The following is a 15,936-nucleotide window of genomic DNA, read 5'->3' on the forward strand; positions in this document are numbered from 1 at the left end:
CACTCAACAGTAATCTCATGCACGTGCGAAGATGGCATGATATTGGCAAAAATAAAAGAATTCCATGCACGTGCAAACCTGTTCATGCATGATACAGGGAAAGTGGTTTACTCATTTGTGCCCTTCTTGAACTTCCAATGAGTCTCAGGCACACACAAGGTAGCAACAATCAAATCCAAGTTAAACTCCTCTGGAGTCTTCTCGTTCCAGTTCTCTTACTCCTCCTTCCTCTCGGGCTGCTCAATCACCCAACGAATAGCTTCAGCACTGTAGTCCACCGTCATCCCCCTCACCACCGTGAAACCGTTCTTCTCCGCCTTAGCATTAGCATAAAACTCAAGCACCATACTAATGGGCACAGCAGCGGGTGTCTCCCAAAAAGCAACCCAACCCATCTCCAAGATCATCTGCAACAACTTACCATATTTCCCCAATGGCAAAAAACCACGCTCCTTGGCTATAGGCTTCGAAAGTAGCCTCACATACTCCGCCTCAGCCTCGGGAGTTGAAAACCTAGGCCTCACACCACCTGCACTCGAAAAATCAGTGGTGATGCTGCTTACTTGAGTTTGTTGTCTTTTTGGTGCAATTGATATTGAATAAGTTTGAGAGAATAGAAGTTTGTAAGAGAGATCGTGTGTTTGAGAGTTTTGAGAAGTGATGGAGAAGTTTGTGAATAAGTGTATCTATATATAGGAGATTGGGAAAGAATTAGTTATGGAAAAGGAGTGGGAATTGATTATGGGAATAATGGGTTTGATTTGGAGAGGGAAATTTGGGATGTGGAAGAGTAAAATTTGGGTAGGAATTGATTTTGTAGTGAAATTCCCGAATTTCTGCTCTTTTTTCCTTATATTTTTTTCGAACACAGGGACCCAGCACGAGCGCGCGCGATCTTGGCGCGGGTGCGCCGTGCTTTTGACTTTTCAGCGCGGCCACCCCGCCAGGTAGCGCGGGCGCGCGCAGTTTCTGGAGTTTCAGCACGGCGTGCTACTGTAATTGACCCTGATTTTTTCTGTTTTTCTGATTTTTTTTGTGTTTTTCTCTTTTCTTTCTACTTCCTCTACCTACTAATGTACAACAAACTTGGGTTGCCTCCCAAGAAGTGCTTGGTTTACGTTGTTAGCTTGACATAAAAACTCCAGATCAAATAGGCAATAAAACGGCACTAACCACATCACGGTTTTCCATATCCCCATAGTAGTGCTTCAACCTCTGACCATTTACCTTGAATGTTTGGCCTGGATCATTCTCAAAAATCTCCACAGCTCCATGCGGAAACAAAGTTTTGATTATGAAAGGGCCGGACCATCTCGACTTCAATTTTCCAGGAAAAAGATGGAGACGAGAGTTAAATAACATAAATTGTTGTCCCGGCACAAATGACTTGAGCACTAGACCCCTATCGTGCCACCTCCTGACTTTCTCCTTGTACATTTTGTTGTTTTCATACGCTTAAAGATGAAATTCATCGAGTTTATCCAATTGAAGCATTCTTTTCTTACCAGCTGCATCCAAATCAAGGTTCAACTTCTTTAAATCCCAATACGCTTTATGCTCGAGCTCCACAGGCAAATGACACCCCTTACCATAAACCAACTGAAATGGCGACATTCCTAACGGAGTCTTATATGCTGTTCTATAAGCACAAACAGCTTCATCAAGCTTCAAATACTAATTCTTCCTTGATGGACACACAACTTTCTCTAGAATACGCTTTATCTCCCTGTTAGAAACCTCAGCTTGACCATTAGTCTGAGGATGGTAGGCCGTTGCAATGCGATGATTCACATTATACCTTTGCATCATGGCAGTGAACTTGCAATTGCAAAAATGCGATCCCTCGTCACTAAGACTCTTGGAGTCCCAAATCATGTGAATATCTGCTTATAAAGAAAATTAAGCACTACCTTTGCATCATTTATCGGCAAAGCCTTGACTTCAACCCATTTTGACAAATAATCGACCGCCAATAAGATATACTGATTATTGCAAGATGAGACAAACGGCCCCATGAAGTCAATTCCCCAAACATCGAAGACTTCAACCTCGAGAAGCATATTAAGAGGCATCTCATCCCTCTTGGACATATTTCCCACATGCTGTTGTCTTCTCTCCACCACAGTGGCCTCCATAAATAGTCAAATGACAATCTCGCAAGATTCACCCCGCTTCGTTGTACGGAATACATCTTTTGATGATTTGGTCATCTCCTTGCCTAAACAGATATGGTTCATCCCATATGTACCACTTCACCTCATGAAGAAACTTCTTCCTTTGAGCGTAGGACAAGTCTGGAGGTATGATATTAGTCACAAGGTAGTTCAAAATGTCTGCAAACTACGGTTCTTCCTTTTGCACTCCAAACAACTGCTCATCGGAAAACGACTCATTTATCAATGTCTTATCCTCTGAAGTTGCACTTGGATCTTCCAAACCAGAGAGATGATCAGCGACTTGATTCTCAGTACCTTTTCTGTCCTTAATCTCTAATTTTAACTCCTGAAGAAAAAGAACCCATCTAATCAATCTAGGTTTCGAATCCTTCTTCGAGACGAGATATCGAATTGCAGCATGATCAGTGAAAAGTCTCACCTGCGTCCCAAGCAAATAAGATCGAAACTTCTCAAAACCGTAGACAATGGCTAAAAGTTCTTTCTTAGTAGTAGTATAATTTAATTGAGCACTATTGAGGGTCTTACTAGCATAGTAGACCACATGAAATATGTTGTTCTTTCTCTGCCCAAGAACTGCTCCAACTACATAGTCATTTGCATCGCACATCATCTCAAAAGGTTCATTCCAATCAGGTGCAGTTATGACAGGTGCCGTGATCAAAGTCTTCTTCAAGAACTCAAAAGCAGCTAGGCACTCATCATCAAACTTGAATGACACATCCTTCTCCAGAAGATTGCACAAAGGTTTAGAAATTTTTGAGAAGTCTTTGATGAACCGCCTATAGAAACCCGCATGACCAAGAAAGATGCGAACTCCTTTAACAGAAATTGGTGGAGGAAGATTTTCAATGACCCCCACTTTGGCTTTATCCACTTTAAGACCTTTGCTAGAGACCTTGTGACCAAGAATAATGCCATGTCGTACCATAAAGTGACATTTCTTCCAGTTGAGAACCAAGTTGGTCTCAACACACCTTTTAAGAACGTCGCCAAGATTCTGCAAGCACTCATCAAATGAATCTCCAAACATAGAGAAGTCGTCCATAAACACGTTCATATTCTGACCAATCATGTCAGAGAAGATAGCCATCATGCATCTCTAAAATATGATCGGTACTCCGCACAAACCAAAAGAAACTCTTCTGAAGGAGAAAGTACCAAATGAACAAGTGAAAGTAGTCTTTTCCTGATGTTCTGGAGTGATACAAATCTGGTTATAGCCCGAATAGCTATCCAGAAGATAGTAGTACTCATGCCCGGCCAACATGTCGAGCATCTGATCAATAAAAGGCAGAGGGAAGTGATCCTTTTTTTGTGGCCTTCTTCAACTTCCTGTAATCTTTGCAAACTCTCCACCCCATGACTATTCGAGTAGGAATGAGCTCATTCTTCTCATTAGCAACAACGGTGACACCGCCTTTCTTCGGCACACACTGAACTGAACTCACCCAAGAACTGTCAGAAATGGGATGGATGATCCCTGCATCCAGCCACTTTAAAATTTCCTTCTTCATAACTTCTTTCATGATCGGATTGAGCCTTCTCTGTTTCTCAACAGTAGGCTTGCTACCTTCCTCTAGCAGAATTTTATGCATATAATAAGAAGGGCTGATTCCCTTAATATCTGTTATAGTCCATCCAATTGCCGATTTGAACTCTCTCAGAATTATTAAGAGTTTTTCCTCATCACTACCTGAAAGGTCAGTTACAATAATAACAGGCAAAGTAGATGCATCACCTAAAAATGCATACCTTAAGTTGCTCTCACAGAGGAATGTAGTGTTGTGCTATAGCGGAAGTTGCCTTCTAGGTGAGAGCAACTCCATAAGTTATATAGATATGAAGTTTTACCTTTCAGAAACTTCGCATAACTAGGCATATGTTCAAGAGCTTCGGCGAAAGGTATGTTGATATGAAGTTTCTTGAACACCTCCAGAAACTTCTCAAACTGCTTATCCAGCTTTTTCTTCTTCAGCCTCTTAGGAAAGGGAGGTGGAGGATAGATCTGCTTCTCCCCTGTATTACCCTCAGGAGGAGTGTGTTCAACAGTAGTCTTCCTTGGTTCCACTTCATCTTTCTTCTGCACTTCTTTCTCAGCCACAGCTTCCTCATCCAAAACTTGAGAGTGTTCGGGATTTTCAACCTTCCCAGACCTTAATGTAATTGCCTTTACCTGCTCCTTAGCTTCCCTCTTTCCTGGTACTTCAGTGTCACTAGGGAGTGTACCAGGTTGATGATTTAGCAAGGCATTGACAATTTGTGCAATTTGATTTTCCAAGGTCTTGATAGAAATCGCTTGGCTCTTGTACATGAGCCTCAACCCAATTCAGATTTTTCATTAGACTGTTGCAGCTTGAATTATTGCCTTGGTGCATATTGCGGTTGCTAAAAACCAGGAGGGTTGTACTGCTTTACTGGATACTGTTGATAAGGCTGCTGAACCGCATTCTGAGTGTTGCTCCGGCTAAAGTTAGGATGATTGCGGTTGTTGGGATGATAGGTGGCTGGTACAGGTTGTTGTGACCTCTGAAAGCTGCTCACGAACTGAGCTGATTTATTAGAAATAGCACATTGATCAGTCTCATGGGCACCAACACAAAGCTCACAAACACTAGTGATCTGATTAACTCCATAAGTAGACAGAGAATCCACCTTCATCGTCAAAGCCTTAAGTTGAGCAGCTATAGGAGTAGCTGCATCCAACTCCAGAATTCCTGCTACCATTCCATGAGATAGTCTCTGAGTAGGATTCTGGTATTCATTAGCAGCCATCAGTTAAATCAATTCATAAGTTTCATCGTAGCTTTTAGCCCACAAGGCTCCTCCTGATGCTGCATCAAGCATGGGTCTAGAAGTAGCACCCAAACCATTATAAAAACAGTTAATGATCATCCAGTCAGGCATCCCATGATGAGGACACTTCCTAAGCATCTCCTTATACCGATCCCAAGCCTCACATAAAGACTCCCCAAATTGCTGAGCAAATTGAGTAATTATGTTTCTGATTGTAGCATTATTCGCCATAGGAAAGAACTTAGTTAATAACTTTTGAGCAAGATCCTCCCATTTGATGATAGACCCCGGTGGTAGAGAATATAACCAGCACTTTGCTTTATCCCGCAGAGAGAATGGGAAAAGCCTCAACTTAATAGCATCTTCAGAAACTCTATTAAACTTAAAAGTGTCGCAGATCTCGATGAAATCTCTGATGTGCATGTTGGGGTCTTCTGTCGGAGAACCCCCAAACTGAACTGATTTCTGTATCATCAGAATCGTGCTCGACTTGATCTCAAAGGTATTAGCCGAGATGGTTGGTCGAACAATGCTAGACTGAATATCATTGATCTTCGGTTGAGAGTATTCCATCAAAGCCTTTCGATTTGCTTCTGGTTCTCCCATTGTAATAAGAACCTCTTCTTCTTTCTCAACTAAGATCTCTTCATCAACTTTCTCCTCTACTACAACTTCTTCCTCAGCTTGATCTAGTGTTCTCTTACGAGACTGAGAATGCGTATGCATACACGCTCGTTAGATTACCTGAAACAAGTCAAGGAAATAAGTAAGTAACAATGTCCGAGTCACTGAAATCTAACGACCAATGATGACAAACACATAAACTAAAAATTAACACTGAAGTCCCCGGCAGCGGGGCCAAAACTTGTTAGGGCTAGAACACGCGCTAATCTTCACGCAAGTATACGTGATCGCAAGTAATATAGAATAAATTCTAGTTTGTTCCCACAGGGACTGGTTTAGGTTAATTTCAATCAATGTATCTATGCAACACTAGTACGGTTATTATCCAATGCTAAGACGAATTACAACTTGAGGTTGTTTATAACTAAGATTAACTAAGAATTATACTAAGATCACAAACTAGGAGATTAAAGAGAGTTGAATAATATATGACACAAACATGAGATTCTAACTTCATTAATTACTTCATTCAATTGCCTTTTCATTCTTAACCTTAACATGTAAAGGTGATGACACTAATCAGATAACACGAAACTGATAAATGCCAACTCTCGTTGTACGAATACCATACTATCAGACATCCACAAAAGAGATAGAAGCTGAAAAGACACCAATTATATTGAGACCCTATATGTCTATAGAATTTGACAACATAATGGTTTAATACACAAGTTATCTATCATAATTACATAGGGAAAGTAAGATGGTTAAAATTACCTACGAATCATGAATATCAATGACATGAACCTATGCTAGCATGGCAAGTTCTAAACCCCTAAATTCACTTTCTCTTCATTAAAGATTAATACACTATCTTATAAGTTCGCGACGCTTATAAGACGAATATGCACAACTAATATTAGGTTATCATACAATCACCACACACTAAGGCATCGAAACGATTTAACTAAAGAAATCCATAAATATATTCGTTAGAACCCCACGATAACGATTAGCCCATAATCGGACTCATCATCAACGTGGGTTCCGATGAAAGCATGGTATAATAAACGTACTCTTTATACTGAATAAATAATAAAACCAAGTACAAAACAAGAGTACAGGTTCACAAATAAGAAAACTAGCATCCAAAGCTACAATTTAAAATAAAGAATCACAAGTATGAACTAGATCTTGTTCGCCTTGGTTGAATTTGTGCTCTACGGTCTTCTTACGCCTTCTCCTTAAGCTCTGGTACGTCTTGTTATGAAAAACGGACATAAGTTATGTATATATAGAAGCCCATGCAGATTAGAAGTCCAACGGATCAAAATTCCAGAAGGAACATGATTTTATTTTCCCAACTTGGCGCCCGCGCTGGTGAACGTGCGGGGGCACTGACATTCTGCCCTTTGGGCGCGGGCGCGCCGTCTCTCTTGAGAAATTTCTGACTTCTTTCTTTTCCTTGTTGATTTGAGTTGGTCTTTTCATGAGCTTTTATTCTAGACATCATCCTAACACCAAATTAGCATCCAAATAATGCCAATTCACCTGTATTCCTGATAAATGCCTGAAATACAAAAACACTATAAAAACACATTAAAAACACCAATAACTTGAGTATAAAACATTAATTCAAAGCTTTACGGAGCGTTATAAAGTGTCATAAATGCCACTCAACACCCATGAAGAATATAAGTCAAAGATTTTTTAGTGGATGCAGGAATGTGATGGTAAAGCTCCTGACCAAGATGACTTCGATAAATTATGTTCAGAGTATGGTGAAGAACCCATTTTCCCGGCGAAGAAGAATGCTAAGAAGGACAAGAAAGGGAAAGCTCATGTGAACGTCTCTGATTCGGACTAACCCTTTTATAATGATGAAGGGGGTGAAGTTTGTGGTGTTTTTAATATGTTTTTAAGGTATTTTTAATGAGACTGTTTATTTCTGTTTTTCAAAAGATTATGGTTTCTGTTGGTGGTTTCTGTTGGCTGGTTTAATTGCTCAGACTATGGTTTTATGTTGAATGCTTGATGGTTTTTGAACTTGGTTTTAATAGTATTTATTTATCAATATTGCAAACCTGTAACCCTGGTTTAATAGGTTGGTTTTTTTATTATGTTTATTTGTTATCCAGTTCATAATTGTTTGAGACTGTCTCTTTTACATGTGGTGTCTCATTTGCATATATATGTCTCATTCATACATCTGTTGCATTCCTATCATAAACTGCAAAATATATTTTTCTATTACTAACCTTCTTGAACAGGGCTTAAAGTGTTTTTGATAGGGGAAATTTCGTTCTCTTTGTCATCATCATAAAAGGGGAGAATGTTAAATTACAGGTTTATGATGATCTTAGTTCAGACATTCAACCGAGAACACAACAACATGGTTTCCGAGAATGAAGTTTTGATGAAGACAGACTGTTAGGGTTTATGTATATCTTGTTTGACTAGATACTCTACTTTTACCTTATCTCAAACAAACTCTATCTGATCAACCTTGTTTAAACTATTCAATACTTATCTTTTACTAGGTTTATCTCTTTGAAACAAACTAACAGATTATCTCTAAAGACTTATTCAAATGTTTTTCAAATCAAATCATTTATCTTATCCAGAATTTGAAAAAATAAATCTGTTACAACATTGACTATTTATACAACTCATTGTTTCAGATTTCATACACGACACAACACTGACACATTTAATCTTGAAACATCTAAAACATCTTTCTTGTTTTACATCTTGAATATCCGATTGACAAGAAATTAGTTGAGTTGTAATCTTTGATATTTATTCTTTATAACGTGTATTCATATCAACTTGTGTCGGATTGTGGCAATGGCTTGATTTCAAAATAATAGCCAAAGTAGCTAGTGGGATTGGATATAGCAGGCGTGCTAGGTAGCAAGTGTGCTAGAGAAAGAGTTCTTTCAAGGCTATCTTTTTAATCAAGGAAAAGATTGTAAGTTCTTTTATTGAAGTTGATATAATAATACATTCTCTATGCTAGTTGGAATGGGGACTTGGATGTAGGCCATAGACTAGGATTAAGGGCCGAACCAAGTGAAAACTCTTGGTGTTCTGCATTGTTCATTTTCCATATTACTACATTTACATTTCAGTAATTTATACTTTACAGAGTTATTGAGACTGTCTCATTGTATGTCTCATTCGTAAAGGGTCTGTCCCATTTACATAAGAGACTGTCTCATTTGTCGTATCAGTTAGTATATCGAATATATAGATTCTGCCTTTGAATTTCACCCGTGACCCGGGTTGGGAAGTAGTGTTTTTACCATATTTTTCTATTCCTGACAATTGAGATGAATTTGAAATTTTTTAATACTTTTTTCATGTGACTAAAATAAGTATATCTTAACATCCTTACGGTTGGATCATTAAAAATATCATTTAAAAAATTTATCTTGTTCATTGGGAATGAATCCCGTGTTGGGAAGTAGTGTTTGTACAAGATTATTTTAATTCTGACATTCGAGATGAATTTCAAATTTTTTAATACTTTATTCTTGTTACTAAAATAAGTATATCGTAACATCCATACGGTTGGATTGTCGAAAAAATTATTAAAAAAAAATATCTTTTTCATCGGGTATAAAAAAAATCTAGTATGAGGCAACAACCAACGGTTTTCTATGAAAAATTCTTGTCTGAAATAAATTGCGACAACAGTTTTTTTACAAAGACCATTGTCTTAGCTGATCAACTTTTTTTAAATCTTACGGTTGATATTAAATCTACTTTTAATCAACGGCTAAAATTACACCAACTTAACAATGCAAGTGAATGTTTTTTCACCAATCACATGGTGCCACCTCATCACAAGAAATGCTTCAGAAATTTCAAGAATCAGGCTTATAGACAATGGTTTTCTATGAAAAAAGGTTGTCTTAGATGAACATTGACTGCGTTTATTTGAACAAAAGCCGTTGTGTCAGCGTAGCAACGTTTTTTAATCTAATGGCTGATCTTAAATATACTTTCAATCAACTGCTCTTATTACACCAACTCAGCAATCCAAGTGAATATTTTTTCACCAATCACATGGTGCCACCTCATCACAAACAATGCTTTAGGAATTTATAGAATCAGACTTATAGACAATGGTTTCTATGAAAAAAGGTTGTCTTAGAGAAACATTGACAATATTTCTTTCGAACAAACAAGGTTTTGTAAGCACAGAAACCTTTTTTTAATCTAACGGCTGATATAAATCTCCTCTCAATGAATGTCTCTCATTACACCAGCTCACCAATACAAGTGACAATGGTTTATGAGCAAAATTCTTGTGTGATGTCGTGACATACAATAGAAAAAAAACATTTGTATGTCAAGTGATATTCAGACAACACAACTGAAGTACGTTTTTTGATTCTAGCTTAACTAAGTCAATGAGAAAATACTTGTCTCTTTGCAACAACAGTGAATCACAACGTTGTCTCCATTACTTTCAGATAATGCAAAATTAAACTATTGTACAAACTAACTCATTTACACAACATCGCTTTAGAAAGGCTTGTCTATGTCGATTTCCTAGACAATAGTTTTTAAAGTATTGTAGGAATGATGAAATCTTTTGATTTAAACAACACCTTGTCTCATAAAACGGTTGTCTGATACGATCTTCTAGACAACAGTTTTAAATCTATTGTAGTAAAGGGATTTACACAACACCCATTTTCTGGTTTTAAAATCTGTTGTGTAAAATTTCTGGGCAACACTTTTTTGGTCAAGCGTTGTTGACATTTTTCTTGTAGTGCCCAAGTGTAGGGGAGGATCTAGGGGGGGACCGAAGGGAGCCCCGGTCCCCGCCAACTGCGGAATAACTCCAAAATTTTAATATAAAATTTTAAAATTTACTATCAAAAATTTTTTTGGTCCCCCTAGATTTAAAAAAAAATTGAAATTGAGAATTGATTATACAAAATTTTATTGATTTTGTTTATTATTTCATTCAAAATAATATTGATTAGATGGAAATCATGGAATTTGTTCATTAATCTTAATAATTAATAAATAAACATATAAGATAAAGATAGTACAATTTGAAACAAAAAAAAGATGCTTAAAACTAAAGTTTAAAAATAGAACATACTTGTTCAGTTATTCTGCTCCGGTCCCAAAACCCCCAATACACACTATACATACAAGTTACAAAATTACAATCCCTAATATCATCTCTCTTTATCTACTCTACCTTTGCATCTAATCCGTAAATATGAGTAAGAGAAAAGAGATTACATCCTATTTTCAACCCAATAAAAAGCAAACAACTACTTGTGAAGATGAAGAACCTTCTGCCGCCTCAATTGAAGTCACTGGAGATGGAGTTGAGCCTCTGATTTTTGGTGGGATAAACAGAAACTCCGAGCAAAATCCTCAAAATCCAGAGATTGTTAATGAAGGTATTGATTCTGAGAACACTGATGAAATTATTGATTTCAATTCGTTAATACGTGATCCTGGTTTGCGGAAATAAATTGAGACTTATCATCCAAATAAAAAAGATTTAATTAGGAGAGCATACATTGATCTTGGCCCATATCAACCTGTGCAAGTTTTTCCCTTCTCAGGTCCAGAAAATCATCCCCGTCGATTTCAAAAGAGTTGGTTTGATAAATTTCCTTGGTAAGAGTACTCCCTAGAAAAAGATGCAGCATATTATTTTTATTGTTTTCTTTTTGCTAAAAATCCATTAGGAAGGTGTGGCTCAAATACTTTTACTGTCAAGGGGTTTAACAGTTGGAGGAAAGTAAACAATGGAAAAGATTGTGTTTTTAGATGTCATGTTGGGAAAGGAGATGGTTCTAATTTAGCTCATAATTTTGCGGCTAAATGTTATTATAATCTTAAAAATTAGCCTTGTCACTTGGAGAAGATAGCTGAAAAGTTTTATCCAGAAGATATTTTGGGAGATGAAAAAATCCATCTACAGTGTGAACTACAACATTATGAGTTAGATGTTCCGGTTCATCCAGATTGAAGAATCTGTCTACTCTTGGTGATTTATGTCATGGATTGGTAACCACAGGAAAAACTGACATGTATCCATTAGTTGATAGACTATTAAGGCTTGTCTTGACTCTTCCAGCATCTACTGCAACATCTAAACGAGCTTTTTCTGCTATGAAAATTGTGAAAACAAGTCTTCGCAATCGAATGGAAGATAAATTTCTTAGGGATTATTTGATAGTGTATATTAAAAAGGAGATTGCGGAGACCATTTATGCCGAGTAAATCATTGATTCTTTTTATTTGATCAAAGAAAGGCGTGCACATCTCAAATAAATCAGTATGTTTTCTACTTTTATTTATTTTGGTCCCCCCTATGTTAGATTCCTGGTTCCGCCCCTGCTCAAGTGTGTTAGCAAATGTTACATGCAGTGTTCTAAAAATCACTAAATTCGGACGAGTACTTGAGTTAGTACTCGAAAATCGGAAGTGAACCAATTCGAATTTAAGTGAGTACTCGATCAAGTACTAGCATGAAAACAAGTACTCAGAAACTCGGCCAATTACTCAAATTTTGAAAATGAGTATATTCGATTTCCAATTTTTACTAACTTAGGTATACGTATGCACGGTGTATATAGCCTCGTCAAAAGTAAAAGTAGAATGAGTTGACATATCCCGTATGTAAAAAAATATGTGTAAAATGTGTGTCTACGCATATACATGTATCGTGTATGATTACAAATAGACAAAGAATCATTAAATCAACAGGACAACGATGGAGGCTCACAAAGTTTGTGAAGTCCTCTTCAATTTAATTAATGGTGTGGGCATCCTACCCCATAGTCTTGTTTAGCAACTTGACAAAATGTGCAACTATGCGTGTATATATACATCTACCGAAAACTGAACAAACCCTTTTGTGCATGAGCTTTTGGCAAGAACCGCATTAGGGAAATATATGTACGTGCGTATGCATCACTGGGTCATGTACGTATATAGAGTACATATTGATCAGTTTCTGCTAACACCCGATCCCTCACTACATATTATGACTTGTGCACGCAGTAATACTTAACAAGACTAAATTACTTTCTAAACCAATTTTATTGTTCAAATGCATCACTGTAGTATTTTGTAACATTATAAATTGCTTCCACTTTGCATTGAACTGGAAAAGTATAGGGACAGGGAGCCAGGTACTAGGTACGTAGCCTTATGGGACCATATTATTATATAAAAATACTATTGAACTCAGGCGTTTCTACACAAAACAAACTATTTAATTGTATTTGTAATAGAAGAAAATTTAAATATTCCGTTTGTGAGAGAAGACTCACTCAAGTTCATGTTCACAAGTAGCACAAAGCAACCACCAACACACACTCACACACTATCCCGTAACATCTCTCTCCGCTCACTCTGTATATTCGCCGACAAAAACAAACACATTTTAGTAAATATGGCCAGTTTAACAGTTTATTTATTTATCGTGGTCATTGCATTGCCACTTCTCCACATGACACATTCCATCTCAGACACTGTCATCTACGGTGGCTGCTCCAAGATCAAATACACTCCAGGCTCAACATACGAGTCAAATCTCAACTCACTCCTAACCTCCCTTGTTAACTCAGCCACATCCTCCTCCTACAACAAATACACCATCACTGGCTCAACTCCACAAGACATTGTCTACGGTCTCTTTCAATGCAGAGGCGACCTAACCCTACCCGACTGTGCCACATGTGTAGCTCATTCAGTGAGTCAACTCGGTACATTATGCCCACAAACATGCGGCGGGGCTGCTCAGCTGGACGGGTGTTTCGTTAAGTTCGATAACACTAGCTTCATTGGTGTGGAAGACAAGAGTGTGGTGATGAAGAAATGTGCATCGTCGGTTGGATATGATACGAATTTAATGGACGGTCGAGATGCAGTTTTGGCAGGCTTAGGTGGGGCCACGGGATCATATAGGGTAAGTGGGTCCGGTAACACACAGGGGATGAGTCAGTGTGTGGAGGATTTGAGTGTGAGTGAGTGTGAAGATTGTGTGATGGAGGCGATTGGACGGTTGAAAAGTGATTGTGAAGGTGCAGTTTCTGGAGAGATGTTTTTGGCCAAGTGTTATGCCAAGTACTCATCCACATCAACTAGTGGAGATCATGTTTATCAATCTGACCATGGTAACTCTATTGTTTTCTTTACAGTTACCTCGTTTTATATGTACTCCATAGCAGTTTCACATTCAAAATTTTCTATCATTTTACTAATAATATTGCTACCTTTATAATCAAAAATGTGAAATAACATTTTAAATACTCTATATGTTAACTTCTTGAGTGACAATTCAGGGAGTTCTGATGATAATCACTCTGACGGTGAGCAAACATTTGCGATAGTAATTGGAGTATTAGCTGGGGTGATTCTCCTCGTCATCTTCTTAACTTTCCTGGGAAGGGTGTTTGGAGGCAATGCTGGTATTTATTTCTCTTTACTCTTTCCTGCACAGAATCATCGTTTTCTCTTATGCTTGTTGTTCTCTGCAGGCTTTTGCAATTTGGAGTTCATCCTGTTAAAGATACCTTTTTAGAAATACATGCAACTTGATTTCTCATTACATTTTATCATACTTTTCTAATCTTATAATTCATCGTGTTGTCGTCCAAAAATTTATCCGAATGTTGCATGACACTTTGTTTGAATATATTTTGGCAGGAGAAGACGATTGTGAACACAAATCGGAAAGACGTTCTGGTATGAAAGTTTAGACGAATTAAGGAAGGAGAACTTGATTCCCCATATCATTTACAATTCAAACAGTTCCATGTTCTCATGTATTGAGATGAAATTTAATTAAGATTCTGTCAATATGGCAAATGTGATTCTGTCAATATGGCAAATGTGAATTTAGAGTGGCATTGTACGTAATTTGGTATATCTCCTAGTTGGTATATACGTCTATTTTCGAATTTGAGTACGGTTGGGTGTACATAATTTTGTACAAAATATTTATACATAATGACATGACATTTGATGTGAGTTGTTTTAATTGATTTTATTGATATAAATATAGGGTGGTCATTCCTATTAAAACACAACACATGTCATTATGTATAAAAAATTTGTACATCATTCTGTACACCAAATATTTTCCTTCTAACTTATATGCTATTTTCTAACTTATAATGCCATGTACCGAATTTTTTCCGATTTTTGTAAAATGATAAAATTACAAGCATTTAAATAATAGTAGATTTTAAAAATTCGAATCATCAACTGTCGGGAGGGAGCGGGAAGTGTAAATTTGTGCCTCCATTTTGTGATATCAAGGAATATCTAGTGAGGAGACAAATAATTAATAAATGTTTCTATAATTAAGAAGCAACGAAAAAGGGAATCATGAGATGAATGTTTAGGATGCCAGATGTTGACGGAGGAATTTGGAAACAACAAAGTCTGAGGTTCGTAGCCAGGAACAAGATCAGTGATGGCGGTTTTTTCGTCGGAAACGTGAACAGTCATCGGTGGATCCGATGAACAGTATTCGTCGGAGAAGATGAACAGTGTTTGGTGGTGGTGGTTATTGGTGGCTGAGATTGCTTAGGGTTAGTGGTGGCTCCTTTGCGCTCTCGCTTCTGACCCCTTGCAATTTGCCTATGTATCCCTATTTATAGGGAATCAAGCCAACGTAGTTTTTGGGGAACAAGAAACCTAACGGGCTTAGATTTCTTGTCCCGAGGCCCAATGGAAACCCACTGAAAACCGTCTTCTACTAGCTTTACGAATGTCCGCCGATGAAACTCAACCACAAAGGCCCAAGGCTCTTCCGCGGTTTCGAGACTTCACGGATAAGGCATCTCCCTGGCCAAGGATAACCCTCCGCTACCAGCTGTTTCTCTAGTCTGTGGACGCAGGTATAGCCGTGGTTCACCCCAAATATTTGACGCATCCTTGTCCCCCGATAGGGAGCCCCTACCAGATTACAGGACAAGTGATCCCAAGCTTTTGGGTGCAAAGTACAGGATACTCCAAAGTTTCCCAACGAGGACACCCGTTGACTACAGAGGCAGAGCTCCGAAAGCACACACCATAATTTACCCCACATCCTCAATGAGGACACTCATTGACTACAGGAGGAGGCCTTCCATCCAGGCATACCCCTGGAGGTCTCTGACCACGAACACCGCCTTCCTGTAGATGCACTATGGGAAGGAGTTCTTCAATAGAGTACCTGCTTCAAATAGGTTAGTAATAATGATCTTCATCTTTCTTAAATCTCCCAAAGAACCCGTCCAAGTAACCTCGTCAAAGCTATTCTCTAACCATTCTTGAACTTAGGGCGCGCCCTAAGCCTTCCCCA

The 15,936-nt window shown here is 38.0% G+C and overlaps 1 protein-coding gene and 1 non-coding gene across 2 annotated transcripts; both read left to right on the forward strand.

The window, feature by feature from the left end:
- Nucleotides 1–5,079: 5,079 nt before the first annotated feature.
- On the forward strand, nt 5,080–5,186 carry LOC141716152 (small nucleolar RNA R71). The gene has a single exon (XR_012572872.1). It is a non-coding gene; the product is annotated as a small nucleolar RNA R71 (small nucleolar RNA).
- A 7,641-nt stretch (nt 5,187–12,827) lies between these two features.
- Nucleotides 12,828–14,550, forward strand: LOC141712699 (plasmodesmata-located protein 7-like). The gene is made up of 3 exons (XM_074515736.1): nt 12,828–13,759; nt 13,928–14,053; nt 14,292–14,550. The coding sequence occupies exons 1-3, from the start codon at nt 12,922–12,924 to the stop codon at nt 14,342–14,344; spliced, it is 1,017 nt and encodes a 338-aa protein (XP_074371837.1). The 5' UTR covers nt 12,828–12,921; the 3' UTR covers nt 14,345–14,550.
- The last annotated feature ends 1,386 nt before the right edge of the window (nt 14,551–15,936 follow it).

The sequence above is a fragment of the Apium graveolens genome, chromosome 3 (genome assembly GCF_009905375.1).
Source record: "Apium graveolens cultivar Ventura chromosome 3, ASM990537v1, whole genome shotgun sequence".
NCBI classification, from domain to species: Eukaryota; Viridiplantae; Streptophyta; class Magnoliopsida; order Apiales; family Apiaceae; genus Apium; species Apium graveolens.

Bases quoted from the DNA above. Each gene is read 5' to 3' on its own strand.
- LOC141712699 (XM_074515736.1), top strand. From the start codon at position 12,922: ATGTTCACAAGTAGCACAAAGCAACCACCAACACACACTCACACACTA. The intron at 13,760-13,927 runs GTAACTCTATTG...GTGACAATTCAG, and splicing joins TGTTTATCAATCTGACCATG to GGAGTTCTGATGATAATCAC. The intron at 14,054-14,291 runs GTATTTATTTCT...ATATTTTGGCAG, and splicing joins GGTGTTTGGAGGCAATGCTG to GAGAAGACGATTGTGAACAC.